The sequence below is a fragment of the Epinephelus moara genome, chromosome 2 (genome assembly GCF_006386435.1).
Source record: "Epinephelus moara isolate mb chromosome 2, YSFRI_EMoa_1.0, whole genome shotgun sequence".
Lineage (NCBI taxonomy): Eukaryota > Metazoa > Chordata > Actinopteri > Perciformes > Serranidae > Epinephelus > Epinephelus moara.
Genome location: NC_065507.1, coordinates 6,176,126 through 6,191,419, shown reverse-complemented (window position 1 = coordinate 6,191,419; position 15,294 = coordinate 6,176,126). Strand labels below are relative to the sequence as shown.

Genomic DNA, 15,294 nt, shown 5'->3' with positions numbered 1-15,294 from the left:
CGTCCATCTGAAGAGCTGCTGGGCTGCTTTGTCTCCGGGCTCAGATCGCGCAACGCGATTGGAACGTTAATAGAAGTTTATGATACAGCATGTGATACGCCGGCCGCGACAGATGCACAGAATAAATATAGGACAGATAATAGTTCAGACACACACAGGCACACTCTGTCTGTCCGCACACACACCCAGTCCTTGCGATCAGTAACACATTGCCCCAGATCAAAGGGGTTTCCGTGCAATGGTGAACCGACGGATGAAGTGTAGAAAAAGCACGGTTGCCAGACTGGAACTAAATCTCTTTCCACTTCACTTCCCCCCATGTTTTTGTCTCTTTTTCTCTCTCTACCTCCCTCCCTGCCTCCTCATCTCCATCTCCTCCGCTTTTCTTGGCGAGAGAGGTCTGTCCTCCCTCCCTGTCAGCACAAAGAGGGTGGCAGAGACCCTCTTTCTCTTTCATAACCTCTCTCTCCGAAACAGTCCACCCATGCCCACTTGATCGCTGTCCACTTCTCCCTCTGTCCGTCTTTCTCTGCCTATACATCCGTCCATCTCTCTTTACAAACTCGGCCTCTTCTCTCGCTCCGTCAGCTGAGGGAGTGACAACGGCTTTTGGAGGAAAGAGGGGGAAGAAAAAATTTTAAGTGAGTGGAAGAGAAAGACAGGGGCAAGAGAGCAAGAGGGAGAGTGTGCAGGAGTGCGGGAGAAAATGGAGGGAGAAGAAGGGAAACAGCCGGAGGAATGGGGGAACGTCAGGGATGGATAGAGGGAGAGGGGGGTGAAAGGACTGCAGGGTTGTGTTGGTAGAGAGCTGGGGTATTGATTCAGGGCCTTTTGACATGCTAATTTGCTTGCTGACTGCTTTAATCGCTCCCTCTTCCCATCGCAGGCTTCAAAGAGAGGATGCTTTTCAAAAAGATGAGAGAGGAGAGGAGAGGAGAGAGACATTTTATCATCCTTTTAAACCCCTTTTTGACACTTGCACAGCTATATGTTCCCGACGCCAGCTGACAACCATGTTAGAGGAACTATAACAGATCATGTAAGCTGTCCTTACTCCACATTAACCAACAACAGCACATCTCAACTGTCTTCGGCAGAGCATACTGTTTAGAAGGTGGAGTGACCATGCTGTCTGACAGAGGTGTAGCATTTGGCGGACGGCACAGGGGACACGTCCCCCTCAATATTTAGAATGTATGCATTTGCCACCCCCCATGGTAGTAACAGAGGACTTTTATTTTGACAAAATTAGACATTTACACCATAAACCGGTGCATAAAATTCACCAGAATGCAGGACATGAAGTGTTTGATGCTCAAAATTTTCTGGTTGAGGACCCCCTAAACCAAAATCTATGCTCCTGCTGTCCAGTGACAACATCCAATTTTTGATATTTTGAATTTTTAACATGAACTGAAAGCTGTCCTTTTACATGGATACAAAAAATATCTAAAAATCCATTAGATTATCTCAAAAATGCATCATCAAAAGGCGAAAAATGTCTGTTTTCCATTGCTCATCAAAAGCAGACATTTTGGAGATAAACAGTTTTCAACGGACAGTGACGGCAAATTAAATTAGTGTATTTACTCTGCTGCTTTCGATTAAAAAAATGCACCAATACAGTCAAGCTGCAGCTGTGGAACACTGGTGCACTATCAATTTGGAAACAGAGCAAAAATATTTCACTGATATCTTTTTCTCCAAGATATTCCTGCTGCTGTATCACCAGTAGTCACATTTTTTGCAGTGCACTGTCGGTCAACAGTGTCCCTCACCAGCAAAATTTAGCAATTAATACATTTTTTAAGCTCACTGGCATCTTTTTAAATTCTCAAATAAACTACTAAAAGACAAAATCAAAAGCTGCTTTGTAAATGAGGCTAGGACACAGCTTGATTTCTCTTCTCAATAAAAAAAAATAAAAGCCAGCTATTAGTAAGCCAGTTTATTTAGGGTCATTCACAATCAATATCAACTGATACCAATAATCTAAATGACACTTGTTGCCCTTTAACTACATCTGAAACTAATGACATGATCTCACGCCACTGACAGTTTGGTCACTTAGTGGGCAGATTATAAAGTTTTCATCCTAACATATTATTTAGTCTCACATCCAGAACCGAAATCTTATTTTCCCAAAAAAACATTTGAGGCTGGGATAATTCTACTTATTTCTGATGAAGTTTGACATGCTTCTGGCACTTCCTTGAAACCAGTGTCAGTTTCTTGTAGCAACGCAAAACAAAGCACACTGCTTCAGAAAGTGCACAAAGGGAACTTGATTTTCAGAGGAAAAAATGAGCTTTAAAACTCAATCGGAGATAAATGACTTAAAGATGTATATTCGTGGCAGCGTGTTCGTACACTCTGGCGCTGTGGGAGCACTGCGGCCACCAGCCCCGGGTCATGCTCGATCACCGGTGGCTTCCTGCCCTGAACAGGGCACAGCGAGGGGAAGGAGAGAGGGGTGATGAGTGTCGAGAACTGCAAAGGGAACAAACACTGAAGCAGGACGGCAGCCCGGGCAGGAAAAACATTTCAGCACCTCAGCTAATGACGGCTGAATTACCACTCTCCCCCTCACCTCCCTCCTCCACCCATCCAAGGGAGGATTTGTGCGTGTTGAGAGGACTCTTTTTTTTTTTGCATCAATTGAGGAGCAAAACAGGAACAGAATATAAAAAAAATGCTTTAAGCAATTATTGCAGCAGGAAGGGGAGGGTGGCGGAGCATTGCTCATGAGACATTTTGTCCTCCCTTTCTGTATCTGTTGTTCTTTCCTGCTCTCCGTTGGTAATAGATTCCTCGTCTCTATTCAGCAGCACAAAATGAGCCTCTCTGGTGGCAGGGAGAGTGATGAGTACATTCACCTCCATTCTGCTGTGCTCTGCTCAGCTCTGAGTGTGTGTCTGTGTGTGCATAGTGCTAAAGCTTGTGTGTGTGTGCATTTGCTATACATATTTATGAATGTGTCTGTGTACTTGAGTCTATTACTTAATATGTCCTTTTGTACACATGTGTGCCTGGATTTTTGTGTGAGCCTGCGTGCACGGCTCTACATGTGGGTGCGTACATGCACGTATTGATTGCTGTCACCTCCTTCCCTGCATGTGTGATTTTTATTATGCAGGTCTGTGTGTACACTCACACACTCGTGCACGCGCCCGCATGTGCGCGTTTGTGGGAACAATGATAGGTGATGATGTTCCGTGTGCTGCTCCTCGCTGCCTCCCTCCCCAACAGTGAAGGTAATCTCATTATTCAGCCCACTTCCTGCTGCTGCCACCAGAGACAGGCTGACGAACACTAACCACCTCGACGGCCGGAGCGGAGAGAGGGAGGAAAAAAAGAGAGGGGGATAAAAAAGACGGGTGAAAATTGCTAACAGAAACTCCACAGAAAAATGGAGGGGGATAAAAGGAGAACGAGATGTATGATAAAAATGAAAAACGCTCATCAAGAGTCATTGAAGCAACAGGAAATATGAAGAGACACAAGAAATGAAAAAAAAAAACAAGCAAGCGACCGAGAAGAAGATGCAAATGCTTAATTTGTGTGTACACAGAAGAGGCAGAGGAGATGGAGGAAAACAGGGGAGGGAAAGGAAGAGCAAGGGACTGAGTCTGTGTGTTTAAAGCCATCGGGGACCGGCAGGCTAAATAGAATTACGTGGTGAATTTAGAATGATGCTCCCAAGCGCATATTTAACACTGTCAACAGAGGGAGGGAGAGAGAATGGAAGACCCAGATACACACACACACACACACACACACACAGTGAGTGGCACACAGGAGAGAAACTTCATCCTTAAAACCTCTTAATCCAACATGAATGAGAGTTTCCAGCTCAGCAAAGACTGCTGGGAATAGAGAGGGCGGCGGGGGGTCTCAGGTGAGAAAATGCCACGATCACACACTGACATCACAAGCAGGCTAAGCCGTTATCCACATACATGCAAACAGGTTTGGGGGGGGAAATGCAAAGTGGTGCTCTCTTCAGGGGAAACTTAATACAGCAAAACAGGAATGCATTAGTGTTTTTATTAAATAAATGGGAGCAAAATGTGCAGGTAAAGCACTCTGAAACTTTAGTCTTAACTTGGTTCATGTTTTTGAGGCAATGTTATCCCTCTTTGCACCAAAATTAGTATGCAGATTTTTTAAAACATGGGTAAACCCCCTAAAAATATGCTATAGACTCCTGTCCCATTGCCAGTAGGCCAGAGCTGTGTACCCGGCTCTGCTGCTCACGAGTGTGCCTTTCTGTGTGCCTGTTAAAACTTACTATCTATTACTTATTCTTAGTCATAGTCTCTTAGTTACTTAGTCTCTCTTTCAAACTTGGTTCAGACTCATTTGGATCGATGTTAAAGTGCTGCTTGAGCGGAGACAGGTAGTATTTTGTGGTGGCGCGTCATTGCATCTCGCCGCTAAAGGAGCTTAATTTGTGCATTCACCCAGGTGTTGTGTTTCCATCAATGCCACTCGGACCTGGAGCCGATAAATACCTGTGACTACTGCAGAGTCATTTGATTCAGGTGTGAATACTGATTGTGACCTTTTCCATTACATTTAAAAGCCAGAAGGTAGAAGGTGTTAGCAGGTTTTTTTTGTGCAGTTGAAAAGGGGCTATAGCTACTATGAAAGAGAGAGAGAGGGTGTGTGTGTGTGTGTGTGTGTGTGTGTGTGTGGGTGTGTGTTGATTGGTGGTGATGATGATGGGTTGTAGGGTGCCGGTTCACAGCTCAACCATGAACCAGCATTCTTAAGTGTGAAAAGTGTCTGTCACCTTCACGCCTCAACCGAGCCGTTTCCACAACAAACACACACGCCAACAAATTTAACTTGGAGGATACACACACATCTTGAGATCTGCTGATTTACCTGAAAACACACATCATTGCTTTTTGCAGAGGTTAAAATCCTGCCATCGTTTAAAAAAAAAAAAGTTGAGGTAATTATCATTTCCCCGTAATGACGTACATAGTTTTCACTAATCTCTCCCTCCCACCTCCTCATCAACACCCCCACTCCTCCAGCAGTAGGGACCCCCTCACCAGATGAGGAGCGAAGGGACTCCCTGACCCCCACCCTTCATCAGCAATACGTGTGGGGGGAGGTGGTTAACAGGGAAAGGGATCCCAAATGCAAACAGACAGAGTCCCCTCTCCTTAAACCAGGGGCCCCCTTGGCCCTCAGTGCCCTGGTAGCCCCTCTTGCCTTGGCCCTGGGTGTACACCCTGGCCACCCTTGGCCCACCTCGATCACAGACACACATACACACCCCCGCTGCAGCTGTCAAAATCCTGACGTCTTAATCAATCCTGGATCCACGACCCTGTCAGGCGCAGCAGCAAGATGGATGCAGAAGGGGATGACCCCTGACCCCTGCCAGGGGTGGAGAATACAATCCCTACGTGCCCCATCAGCCCCCCCTTCTACCTTCTACCCCCCCCCCCCCCCGAACATCGCCAGCCTCAGTCGGCTCCGCTGCTGCCCCAAACAATGATGGAGGAGAGCCCATTCATCCTGGGCTGGGAACCAGGGGCCAAGGTGCCCTTGTAACCCCGCACGCACACAAGACAAGCACAGACGCACAACTATGCGAACACACACACACAATTGGGCTTGTGTGCAGCATAGAAAAGCTTTAAAAAGGAAGGTTTCGAAACAGATCAAGCCGTATAGTGTGAGCAAGGGCTGATTCACTCTCGTATACTTCTTTAAACTTTTTAAAATGCCAAAAAACTGTTAACACACACCTTAAACCACAACTCTGCCTAGATACTCACCCCCCTACCCCGAAAACCAGCTAAAGTCCTTTGGTCAACATGGTCATATAGGAGCAGAGCCCCTCTCCTATAGAGCCTGTCACACAGAGGAATATTAACCAGCTCATCAGTGCACTTGAAGAGTGACAGTGGCCAGCACCTTTTAACCCTTCAGTCACTGGATCTGACCCACGCTGACGCCTCGGGCAGCCGTGCAGCATCAAACCCAATGTGCATTATCCAGTTTCCAATTGCAAGTGAAATGCTGAGAAACTTTTTAAACTATGTAATTGAGGCTAAAAGTGAATGGCGTGGATGCATTGGCACTGTAAACTTAAACAAACCAAAGCAGATGCAGTGATATGTAAACTAAATGGATATATTGGCCTGAAAAGTAATACTGCCAGCTCAGAGGCTGGCAGACGCTACGAGACTGCATTAGTCATATAAAAGCAAGGTTTCCAACTCCTTTGTTGCCTTCTTTGGAGAGTCAGAGCCATTTATCTCAACTGGAATTAAAGGGAAGCGATAAGGAGTCAGTTTCAATGTTTGAGGAAAATTAAAACTATACAGTATGAGATCAGGGTTCTCACTCTGATTGAAACAAGAGAGGTTATTATAGTAAATTGCATAATAGAAAGCCAATCTAAGATTACACAGCTCTGTCACTAACTGCTTTCTGGTCTCCCCCCAGCTCACTTGTACCCCTTTGCCTCCCCACCCCCAAGCAGCCAACAGCACCCCTAAATCACCAGACCTGTTTGTCACGCAATTAGTCCTCCAAGATAAAGGCTCCCTCGTAAATTAGGAGAGGTGTAGTGGTCCGTCCCCCCTGTTAATCACCCGTGCCCAGCCTCTGACCCCTCACTGCTGTGACTCGCTGCTTTTTGTGTGTGATGGTGGTGGGTGGCGGGTGGGGTACACCAATAAACCATCGTGGCAGAATTGGCATCCCCTCGCCTGGCCAGCTGACAACTGCGAGCCTCGGCTTGGCAAAATGCTGCATGTGTTCCACAAAACAGCTGCTGGATACTACGAGATGCTATCCACAATACACTGCTGCATACCATAAACTACAACCTACTGCATGCAATGAAACAAGCGAGCTGAATTAGGGCGGCATATATCAAGTGGCATTTCTCCTAAGAGCCTGAGCTGGGAACATCTGAAGGCAAAATTCTGCAAAGTTCTATTGGCATCGTTTAATGGGCAATTCTAGGCAATGTTCTGTATTCAGCAACATGCTGAAGGTTCTATCATGCTCCTGATTTTAAAAAAAAATCTGAAAGGAGGCCCTCTGCACTGACCTTAAAACCTCATCAAACAGCCTGGTATAGGATCACGGCAAGCTGAGACTAGAATAATCGTCCACGAAGGGCTATTCCCCCCTACCAAATAGCACTATTTCAACCCCATCTCACAGCTGTGTATTTTCACTCTTCTCATACCTGCTTGGAATGATAAACTCTTTCTCTCTCCTTCCCTCCCTCTAAAGCTGTCTATCTCTTTTTCCCAGCTTCGGTTTCCATTGGGAATAAGAGAAAGAGCAGGTGGGGGTGAAAGACACAGCGGTGGTGCGAACCAGTTGGAGCTCTACCCTCCTCTCCCGGTGTCACCTATTCTCCAGGGATGCATCCCATTGCACAACACCTCCCAGTGGGTCCGCTAATTACTCCATTTACAATCATCATTGCTTCTATCACCCAACCAGGCACTGGAAAGAAGACTGTAGAGAGAAGGATAGCGAGGAGTAAAAAATATCCAACAGAGTGCGAGGTGGGTGAATCGAGGGAGGGGAGGGAAGGACAAAGAGAACGAAACATGGGGGATAAAGACAAAGAGGCAGAGCAAGAGGATGGGGGGAAATTAAAGAGTTGGGATACTGTAGGGACTGGCAGGGTTTGAGGGGAGAGAGTGATCTATAAATAGAGAGCGGAAAAATAGTCAGCCCCAAAAAACACAAGACAAATGTCAGTTCTTTACCTTGGCATTCTGCATTGCGCTCCTCGTATCCGGGGTTACACAGGCAATTCCCAATGGGCACCAGCCACTCTCCATCAGCCCCGCAGTACATCTTTGGAACCTCCTTCTCCTCCGAATTATCCACGCATGAGCCACGAACTTCCACAAGTGAGGACGTATCCGCTCCAGTGATGGTATCAGGAAACTGGGCCAAGTTACGCACCGCTAGAGGACATTTCTTGTAGAAGACCCTGACGGACACAAGCGCAATGCACGCTCCAACATCCTGGAAGGCCAAATAGAAGCCCTTGCGGGTCAAGGCACCCACGTCCCGGACCTCTGTGTTCAGCTTCATGATGCGATCGCCGATGTCCACCTGAGTGAAGCTCTCGTCTGCAGCGATGGTGTCGATCTTGCCAAACTGGTTCTCGCGGATGTAGCGCTCCTTGTCGTTGTTGGACTCGTAGTAGTAAAGATTGAAGGTTTCCTTGCAGGTTCCCATTACCCCCGGGAGGCTGTTGCAGTCCCGCAGGGTGAACTTGATCTCAATGTAGACACGCTGGGCACCGCCTCGGGGGATCCAGTCAGTGCGGAGCCAGTTGTTCTGGTTTGGCTCCATGACGTTACACACCTGGTACGTCCGGATGGGAATGTTCTTTTCATCCATAATACTCACTTCCTCCCACTGGGGAAAAGACACAACAATAAAAATGTTACAGGGATATTCTTAAACCTCTGAGGTTCAATCAGCAGCTTAATTACCTTTGTTGAGTTCCAAACCAGTTTGAGGACATTCAGAACGGTGGGAAAATGCTACAGCAGTGTCACGGCTGAACTGTTAAAGGTTAAGGACATCAGAGAAATATAAAAACTAAACGCTCTCTTAATTAAAATGGACCATGTAAGTATCACACATGACTGGGGGCCAGTCTGTGCAAAGAATGAGAGATACTGTGCAAAAGAGCATGCGGGGAAGATTAGTCAATATTTGAGTCTCTGCAGAGCAATTAATTGATGGCTAAACTTAATGCATATTTTATGAATGGCACCTAATAGACTTGTTAGGTCCTAATATAGAATCACAAAGATATTAATATTCATGGCTTCCCCTCAACTGCGAGAAAGGAAATTTGCAATTAGTTCTATGCTTCTGTAATGCCTACACTTCAATTACTTGGGGAGTGGTATACAAAATCACACACACACACATACTGAGAGACGAGTATGTCTCGAGGTATCAGAATAGAAAGGAGAGAATAAAAACACCGGATCATGTGGATGCAAAAACTCAAGTTCTGGAATCAATGCTAATGATCTAATGTGCGCCTGCTTTACATCAACATACATGATGGGGAGTGGGAGACAGGCACACATGTTCGCTGCTGCTGTTAGTATGAACTCATGGGAGAGAGAGAGAGAAAGAGGGAGACGCTGACGTGGGGTGCATGGATTACGTTATCCGAGCTTATTTTTGCCAGGAGGGAATGTTTGTTTTACTTATGATAAAGTTCCCCTCTCAACAGATCACCACGGAGCAAATACAAGCATGTCTTTCGAGGCTCAAAGCGGTGTGTTCCCTTAAGTTTCCTCGCCGTGTGTTTTAAATAGAGTCTTTGACTGAGCTGGGCTGTAAACAAGAGCAGACAGGCCTTTGGCTGCCGTAGCTTCAACCATTTAGAAAACTGTATTAAAAAAAAAGTCATAATGGAACAGTGGAAGATACGGGTTATACTGCCAGATTTGATTTGACGCCTTATCATAAACAATCTGGTTTAAAGCTTTATTTCCCCGGAGGAGGGTGGGATAATGCTAAACATAGCTGCGGCTGCATGATTCGAGAAAATGTCTATCATTCCCCGCTGTTCCATTCCACTCTGCTCTCTTCCTTTAGCCCCCCTTTTGTTGTGGAAATCAAGCGGCGCTGAGATAAGGCCGCACCTTTCCCCGATAGTGGGGAAGAGGGAGAATAAGGCCAATTGGTCGTAATGAGAGGGTGAATGCAGGCTTGCCGGGGCTGCCAGGACCCTGTCAATCACTTGTTTGTGATAAAATGGCCGAGGGGAGGACCTGAGCACGGCGCCGGCCAAGTTCATTGAGCAGAGCTTGCGATCAGAGCCTGGAACAGCTGCACAAGGTGAAATTCTCATCCCTTGGGTGCCTATTCATTAGCTGACACGACTGTTGCTAATTTGTATTAATTTTCATGAAACATTAAAAGGGTCGCTTGTGCTCATCATCACATTTCTGTGAGTAGAACAAATGAAGGGGTTAATGCTGACTGGCAAACACTGTAATTTGTTTAACATCAACAATTATTCATGTAGCTCAACACTGACTTTCAAATGCATTTCTGGCCGTGATCAAATTGAGACTTGGTTAAGGCATGGCATGTCCCTTACCTTCCCTTAACCACCAATGCCCGTGGCCACTGTGGGGCCCCTATTCTTCCTCTTATCAGGGCCACTGTAGATATCCCAATTAGACTGAGGGATCGTGCATTTGGTCGACCCTATTCCCCGCTGCTTTACAGCGAGATCCAGTCATCCTGCGGCAAGAGCTAAACCCCTCTGCACTTTCCCCCTTATTCATCCATTCCAGAGGACCCTCTCTCAGCTGCCAAGTTCCTCTCTCTCTCCCTCTCTTCGACTCAATGGTGGAAAGGGATATAAAGTTTCTCCACAAAGACCGATTCAATCCACCGTCTATTCAGGAAACCTGACGCCCGCTGCAGTATCGGCCCCTGCATCTGACCATTACAGAGTGGTTAGAGAGAAGGGAAGCGAGGAGAAAGGGGAGCAGGGGTTGGGGGGTTGAGGGGGGTGCCTATAGACCGGTGGTTCTTAAAGTGGATTCCGGGGACCCCATGGGGCCCTGGAGGGTGTTCCACCGGGCCTCTATGCACAACAAAATTCTAATTTACCCATATTTTCGTGTAGGATACTGGAAATTACGCCTTGATCTCACCCTGCGCCCAATGCTCCTACAGTGCAGACAGCTGCACAATAAATCATCAACAATGATGCCATAAAGGGCTCACCAGGACTAAATCTTATCAAAGAGGGCTGTGTATCTGTTTGGCGGTCCACTCCGGAGCTCTTGCCAATAATGGATATTATCTCTCCATTTTTTGCTCAATAGGGGACCATGCGTCCTAACAAGGGGACACTTCTTTGCACTACTTACCCCTCCTTCTGTCGGGTTGGCGACCCATCCCAGCTCCCCCTGTACAGATCTGGAGTCCAATAACGTGACTGGAAAACAAGAATGGGAGAAGTGAGCACGCAGCCTCAGCCCGTCCATACAACATCAGCATTGGCATGTATAATCCACTTAGGTCTGACACGCCGAGAAGGGAAAATGGGTTCCTGTTTTTCCCACAAACAAAAGCTAAATGAATGGGCTTTACTGTTAAAGCCATTTATGGAGGAGGAAAACGCTCTCATGATGAATGTCAGAGCACTCAGAGAATAAAAAACTGTAGGCCAACGAGTCCTGTAAATGTTTTGCTATGTGCAATTCCCTGCTGCGCCTGACGCATGTCGTTGTGATTGATTTTCGTTAACATAGAGAATTTCTGCGAATGACAAATGTATTTCCCCAGTGTCTTTAAAGTAGTAATACTTTACATTTTCCTCAGCGTCGGCCCGAAGCATGTTTGATGTGATCGGAATCAATTAGGGAGCCGTGTGCATAAACTTGGAAGAAAAAACGCATTTAAAATGTCTCCGACACACAGACACACTGTCTTACACAATATTTAATCGAGGAAAAGGTGAAACATTATGTCTGTGAAAGAAATATGTTCGATTAAATTAAATTGCTTTGATTATTTTATTTATTTTTAGGGGTTTGAATTCGGTGTGAGTAAAATGCCCAATCGGCTGCTCAGCATAAATTAATTACAAAGCCTGTTATGTAAGTCCACAGTATAAATTATTAGGCACAATACAGACTGAACAATTTTAAATTTGGATCATTTGTTACATATTTAACTTCACACAGCCCGGGATGCGTCTTTGTGGACTTGTTGTGTCGTACAGCTTTGCAGAACAGACACAGAGACATGATTCTGCAGGGAACAGACTCAGTGTATCCGATGGGATTGTTTGAAATATAATAAAGTACTTTATTTATTTGTGTTTGCACTGGAAAGTAGGCTTTAACCTGTACTGGGCCTAACATTTTGAAACTGGATACGCTGCGCCCCGGGACCCCGAGCTGGCAACTCCAGTCCCGAAACCTCCCGAGCTCTTGTTTTGTGCAGAACACGCCGTGCTCGATTTAAACATCTCGCACTTCACTGTGTCTGTAAACCTAAACCTTGCAGCGCATAGAACCGATGGCATGTTATATATCACTGGGGGCTTTTCTTTAATGCTGCGTGCATTTATTACACCGAGCTGCACAATTTAACTTTCGCAAATGGCTTATATGTCATCTCCATAATCACCGTCTACCCAAACCCCGCTGTGACAGCAGGAGCGATCACTGTGAGCAATTCTGAAATTGATAAATAAAGAGCTGCTTGTGCCGATCTGCGAGTCTCCCACTGACTCGTCTGTGCACTTCATTTCGGTTCTACAAGCCGTCCGTTTACAAGATGCTGCGCAACATTAAACTTCTTTTTAGAGAAAGAGTGTCTTGACCTTCTCTCTAACAGAGAAACCAGCACGTATCGGAGCTGGAAGTATCCCTGCTCGGAGGCTTTACGGCAGCAGGCACGATCCCCAGCCCGAGCAGACACCAAATCAGCCGATGCGCATTTGGACAGCCACTTCTCATTCCACTTGCGTTCTCGTAAAACCCCGCAAAAGTCGCTGCGTAAAGGTGACCGTCGGTGTTTTCCACCGTTAAACTCATCGCGGCTCCACGCACTCGCAACTAGGGGCCACGGAGTGAGGCTCCGCGGCGCAAACACGCAGAGACAAGGAGCGGGGATGAAGTCACAAGTCCGCGGCATTTATTTTTTTCTCCCCAACAACCTTACCTTCATTTGGGGGGTATATCCGTGCCGGCGAAACAAATGTAGAAATCCCAAAAACAAGAAAGGTGGCCGTGAACAAAATCCCTGCCATGAGTGCCATTTGTGTCGTTGTTCCGTTTCTCTCTCCTCTTTTTCTTTCGTTGCTCTTCTCCCAGGTCCTGCTCTCTCTCACTCCCTCTCTCTCCCCCTTTCTCTCTTTCCCAGTGGAATATGGGTTTGAAGCGGACAGTGGGAGAGAGACGCAACGAGCGCACCACAGCCAGGAGGCGGGTCTACTCCGTGCGCTCTGACGCGGACCCCGTCAATCCATATAGGAAACGTGGTGGACGGGAGGGGGGAGAATAATCATTAACTAGCCCCCCCCCCCCAAACAACTCACTCTCCCATTTACCAGTGGACACTTTAGTTAGGGACACGAGGAGATGGTGCCACTGTGAGGTGGCGCTTCTTCTCATGCAGGTAAACGCGATGTAAAACTCCTGGAGACTGCGAGTCACCGATTGACATTACACGAATAAACTACGGGGTGAAATGCCCTTTTGATCAACAGGGGAAACAAATGGGAAGTGTGCATGTGTGCGCGCGCTGTCTAGATTTCAAGTAGTTTGTTGAGGGACTGAAGTCTGCCTCAACCGCTGCTTCCTCAACTCTAAATGCAAAATAGAAACTGCTCCTCAACTATATATTAATCTGAGTCAAATGCAATGCGTCAGTGTGTGTCCTCTGTGTTCCTCAGCGCGCACACTGTGCTGCTGATCCTGCATGTAGTCTGGCTCCAGTCAAGCGCAGCGCTGTCCAAGGTGAGCCGCACCAGACCAAGGTCGCCACCTAGCGGAGATACTGACGCCTGTTCTGCCTCCGAAATTGGATTAAAGAACAAGCATGAGCATGACCTCCCTAACATTACATGGTATTGCACTTTGTGAAATTGACAATGCCTGTTTTGTGATCGGTGGCGAGCTTGTATTGGATTATTGTCACTTGCTATTATTCTAATATTATCAAGGCTTTATGGGTATTTATGATGAAATGTGCACAGAGATTCATCCATCACTACAGGGTACAGAGCAGACCTGGTGTTGTGGAGCTGCAGAGGTGAGTGCTGTGCAGGAATTGATGTTACTTCTGCTGTTCTTTCTTCAAACAAAGGCTGCATTGTCCGCGTTTGAGAAAGGCCAGCTGTGCCCAGGTTTGGGGTTTTGCCCAGGGTGCTCTCACTCTTTTATGTCCTCCTACACAGGTCCTCTATTGCTCCCATGAGATGTGCCCGTAGCACCGGCAGGCAGGCAACCTTTCAATGATCTGCAGGGGAGATTGTCACTGTGTGGGCAGGTTAGGGCGTTCTGCATCACCACACACTGCGACCAGTGACCACAGAGCTCTCCACAACCACAAGCAGCACCTTTATAATATTATGTCTTCTTTAGAGTCCTTAGAAGTCACAACAGAGCTCAGTCATGATTATTTCTGATATGTGAAATCTATAATTAGTATTAAATGAAGCAGCTGCTGTTTGAATGTAGACGGCTTCATTTCTCAAATTCCTGTTTGTGATGGTGAGGCAGTGCAGGCTATAAGAAGTTTTCCTCACACTCAGCAGGTGCCTGAATGGCCCTCTTCCCCTCATCTCATCACAGAGCCATAAGACACACATGAATGTGTCTTTGTGTGAAAATATTGTCTGTAGCCTCTAGCGTTCACGTTTGGCAGATTCCAAGCACTCCAGTTCCCATGCCTTTTTGTAGCTGTCACACCAACCTCAGGCTTCCAAGACTTGGCTACGATAAATTTATTTCTGCCCATACAAGGAAACATCTAGTAGTTTTCTCATCGGGGTGATCTCACTGCGAATAGACCTGCCATTGTCTCAAATGCTTCTACAGACATAGTGTGGCTTTGTTTTTTCCCTCGCAGATGCCGCTCAAAGAACGAGGGAGTACAGTGGGAGAGTTTTCTTTATGTATAACTGGTCTGAGAGGGCAGCTATGGAGTCCTGATCTTGGATTGCTCACGGAAATGATGTTAGGTCCAGAAGAATGAGGCTGATTTAGAAATAGGAGAGGTGTGTGTGGGTTTATGAGAGTCTCCTGGGACGGGATACTGTGCCTTTGTGGGGTTATGGTCCGTCCGGTGGACGTATCTTTACCAGCGTAATGAAGCAGACAAAGCACCTGGTGCTCTACAGAAATTGTCCAATTTACCCCCAAACATTGATTGTGCAAAACGACATCTCCTGATGAAGGCCGCTTTCCTTCGCTTTCTCCCCTGACGACGAGCCTGGCAACCTTAAAAAGCCAGAGGGGCACCTGGAGGGCCGCTTTTGATCTTTTCAGCCAATGGCAAAAAAAAAGTTTTGCAGACCAACAATGGCGGACAACGATGGTGGTCAGGACAGGGTGGGAGTGGGCGGATTGTGTCTCTTGTCTTTCTTTATTTGTGTCACAGTGTTTTTGATTGATTACACTCCCATCGTTTCCTTTATCTTCCTGTCAAACCATCGGCTTTTTTGTTTTTTTTAGAGGTGGGGGAAGTGGCGTAGCAACCCCTCCCTCTCCCCATCCCCTTCCTCTA

At 46.7% G+C, this 15,294-nt stretch overlaps 1 protein-coding gene across 4 annotated transcripts in view; it reads right to left on the bottom strand.

Moving 5' to 3' along the window:
- epha4l (eph receptor A4, like) overlaps positions 1 to 12,951 on the bottom strand; it is a 63,692-nt gene extending 50,741 nt beyond the window's left edge. For 3 of the 4 annotated variants that reach the window (XM_050056775.1, XM_050056782.1, XM_050056791.1), the window contains exons 1-3: positions 12,727 to 12,951; positions 10,923 to 10,990; positions 7,761 to 8,424 (exon numbers count right to left, since the gene is read on the bottom strand). In XM_050056775.1, the coding sequence (XP_049912732.1) occupies positions 7,761 to 8,424; positions 10,923 to 10,990; positions 12,727 to 12,823 (829 nt within the window). In that variant the 5' untranslated portion in view covers positions 12,824 to 12,951. The remainder of the gene's footprint in view (positions 1 to 7,760; positions 8,425 to 10,922; positions 10,991 to 12,726) is intronic. The other variant, XM_050056767.1, reaches the window with a different exon arrangement.
- Positions 12,952 to 15,294: the final 2,343 nt, after the last annotated feature.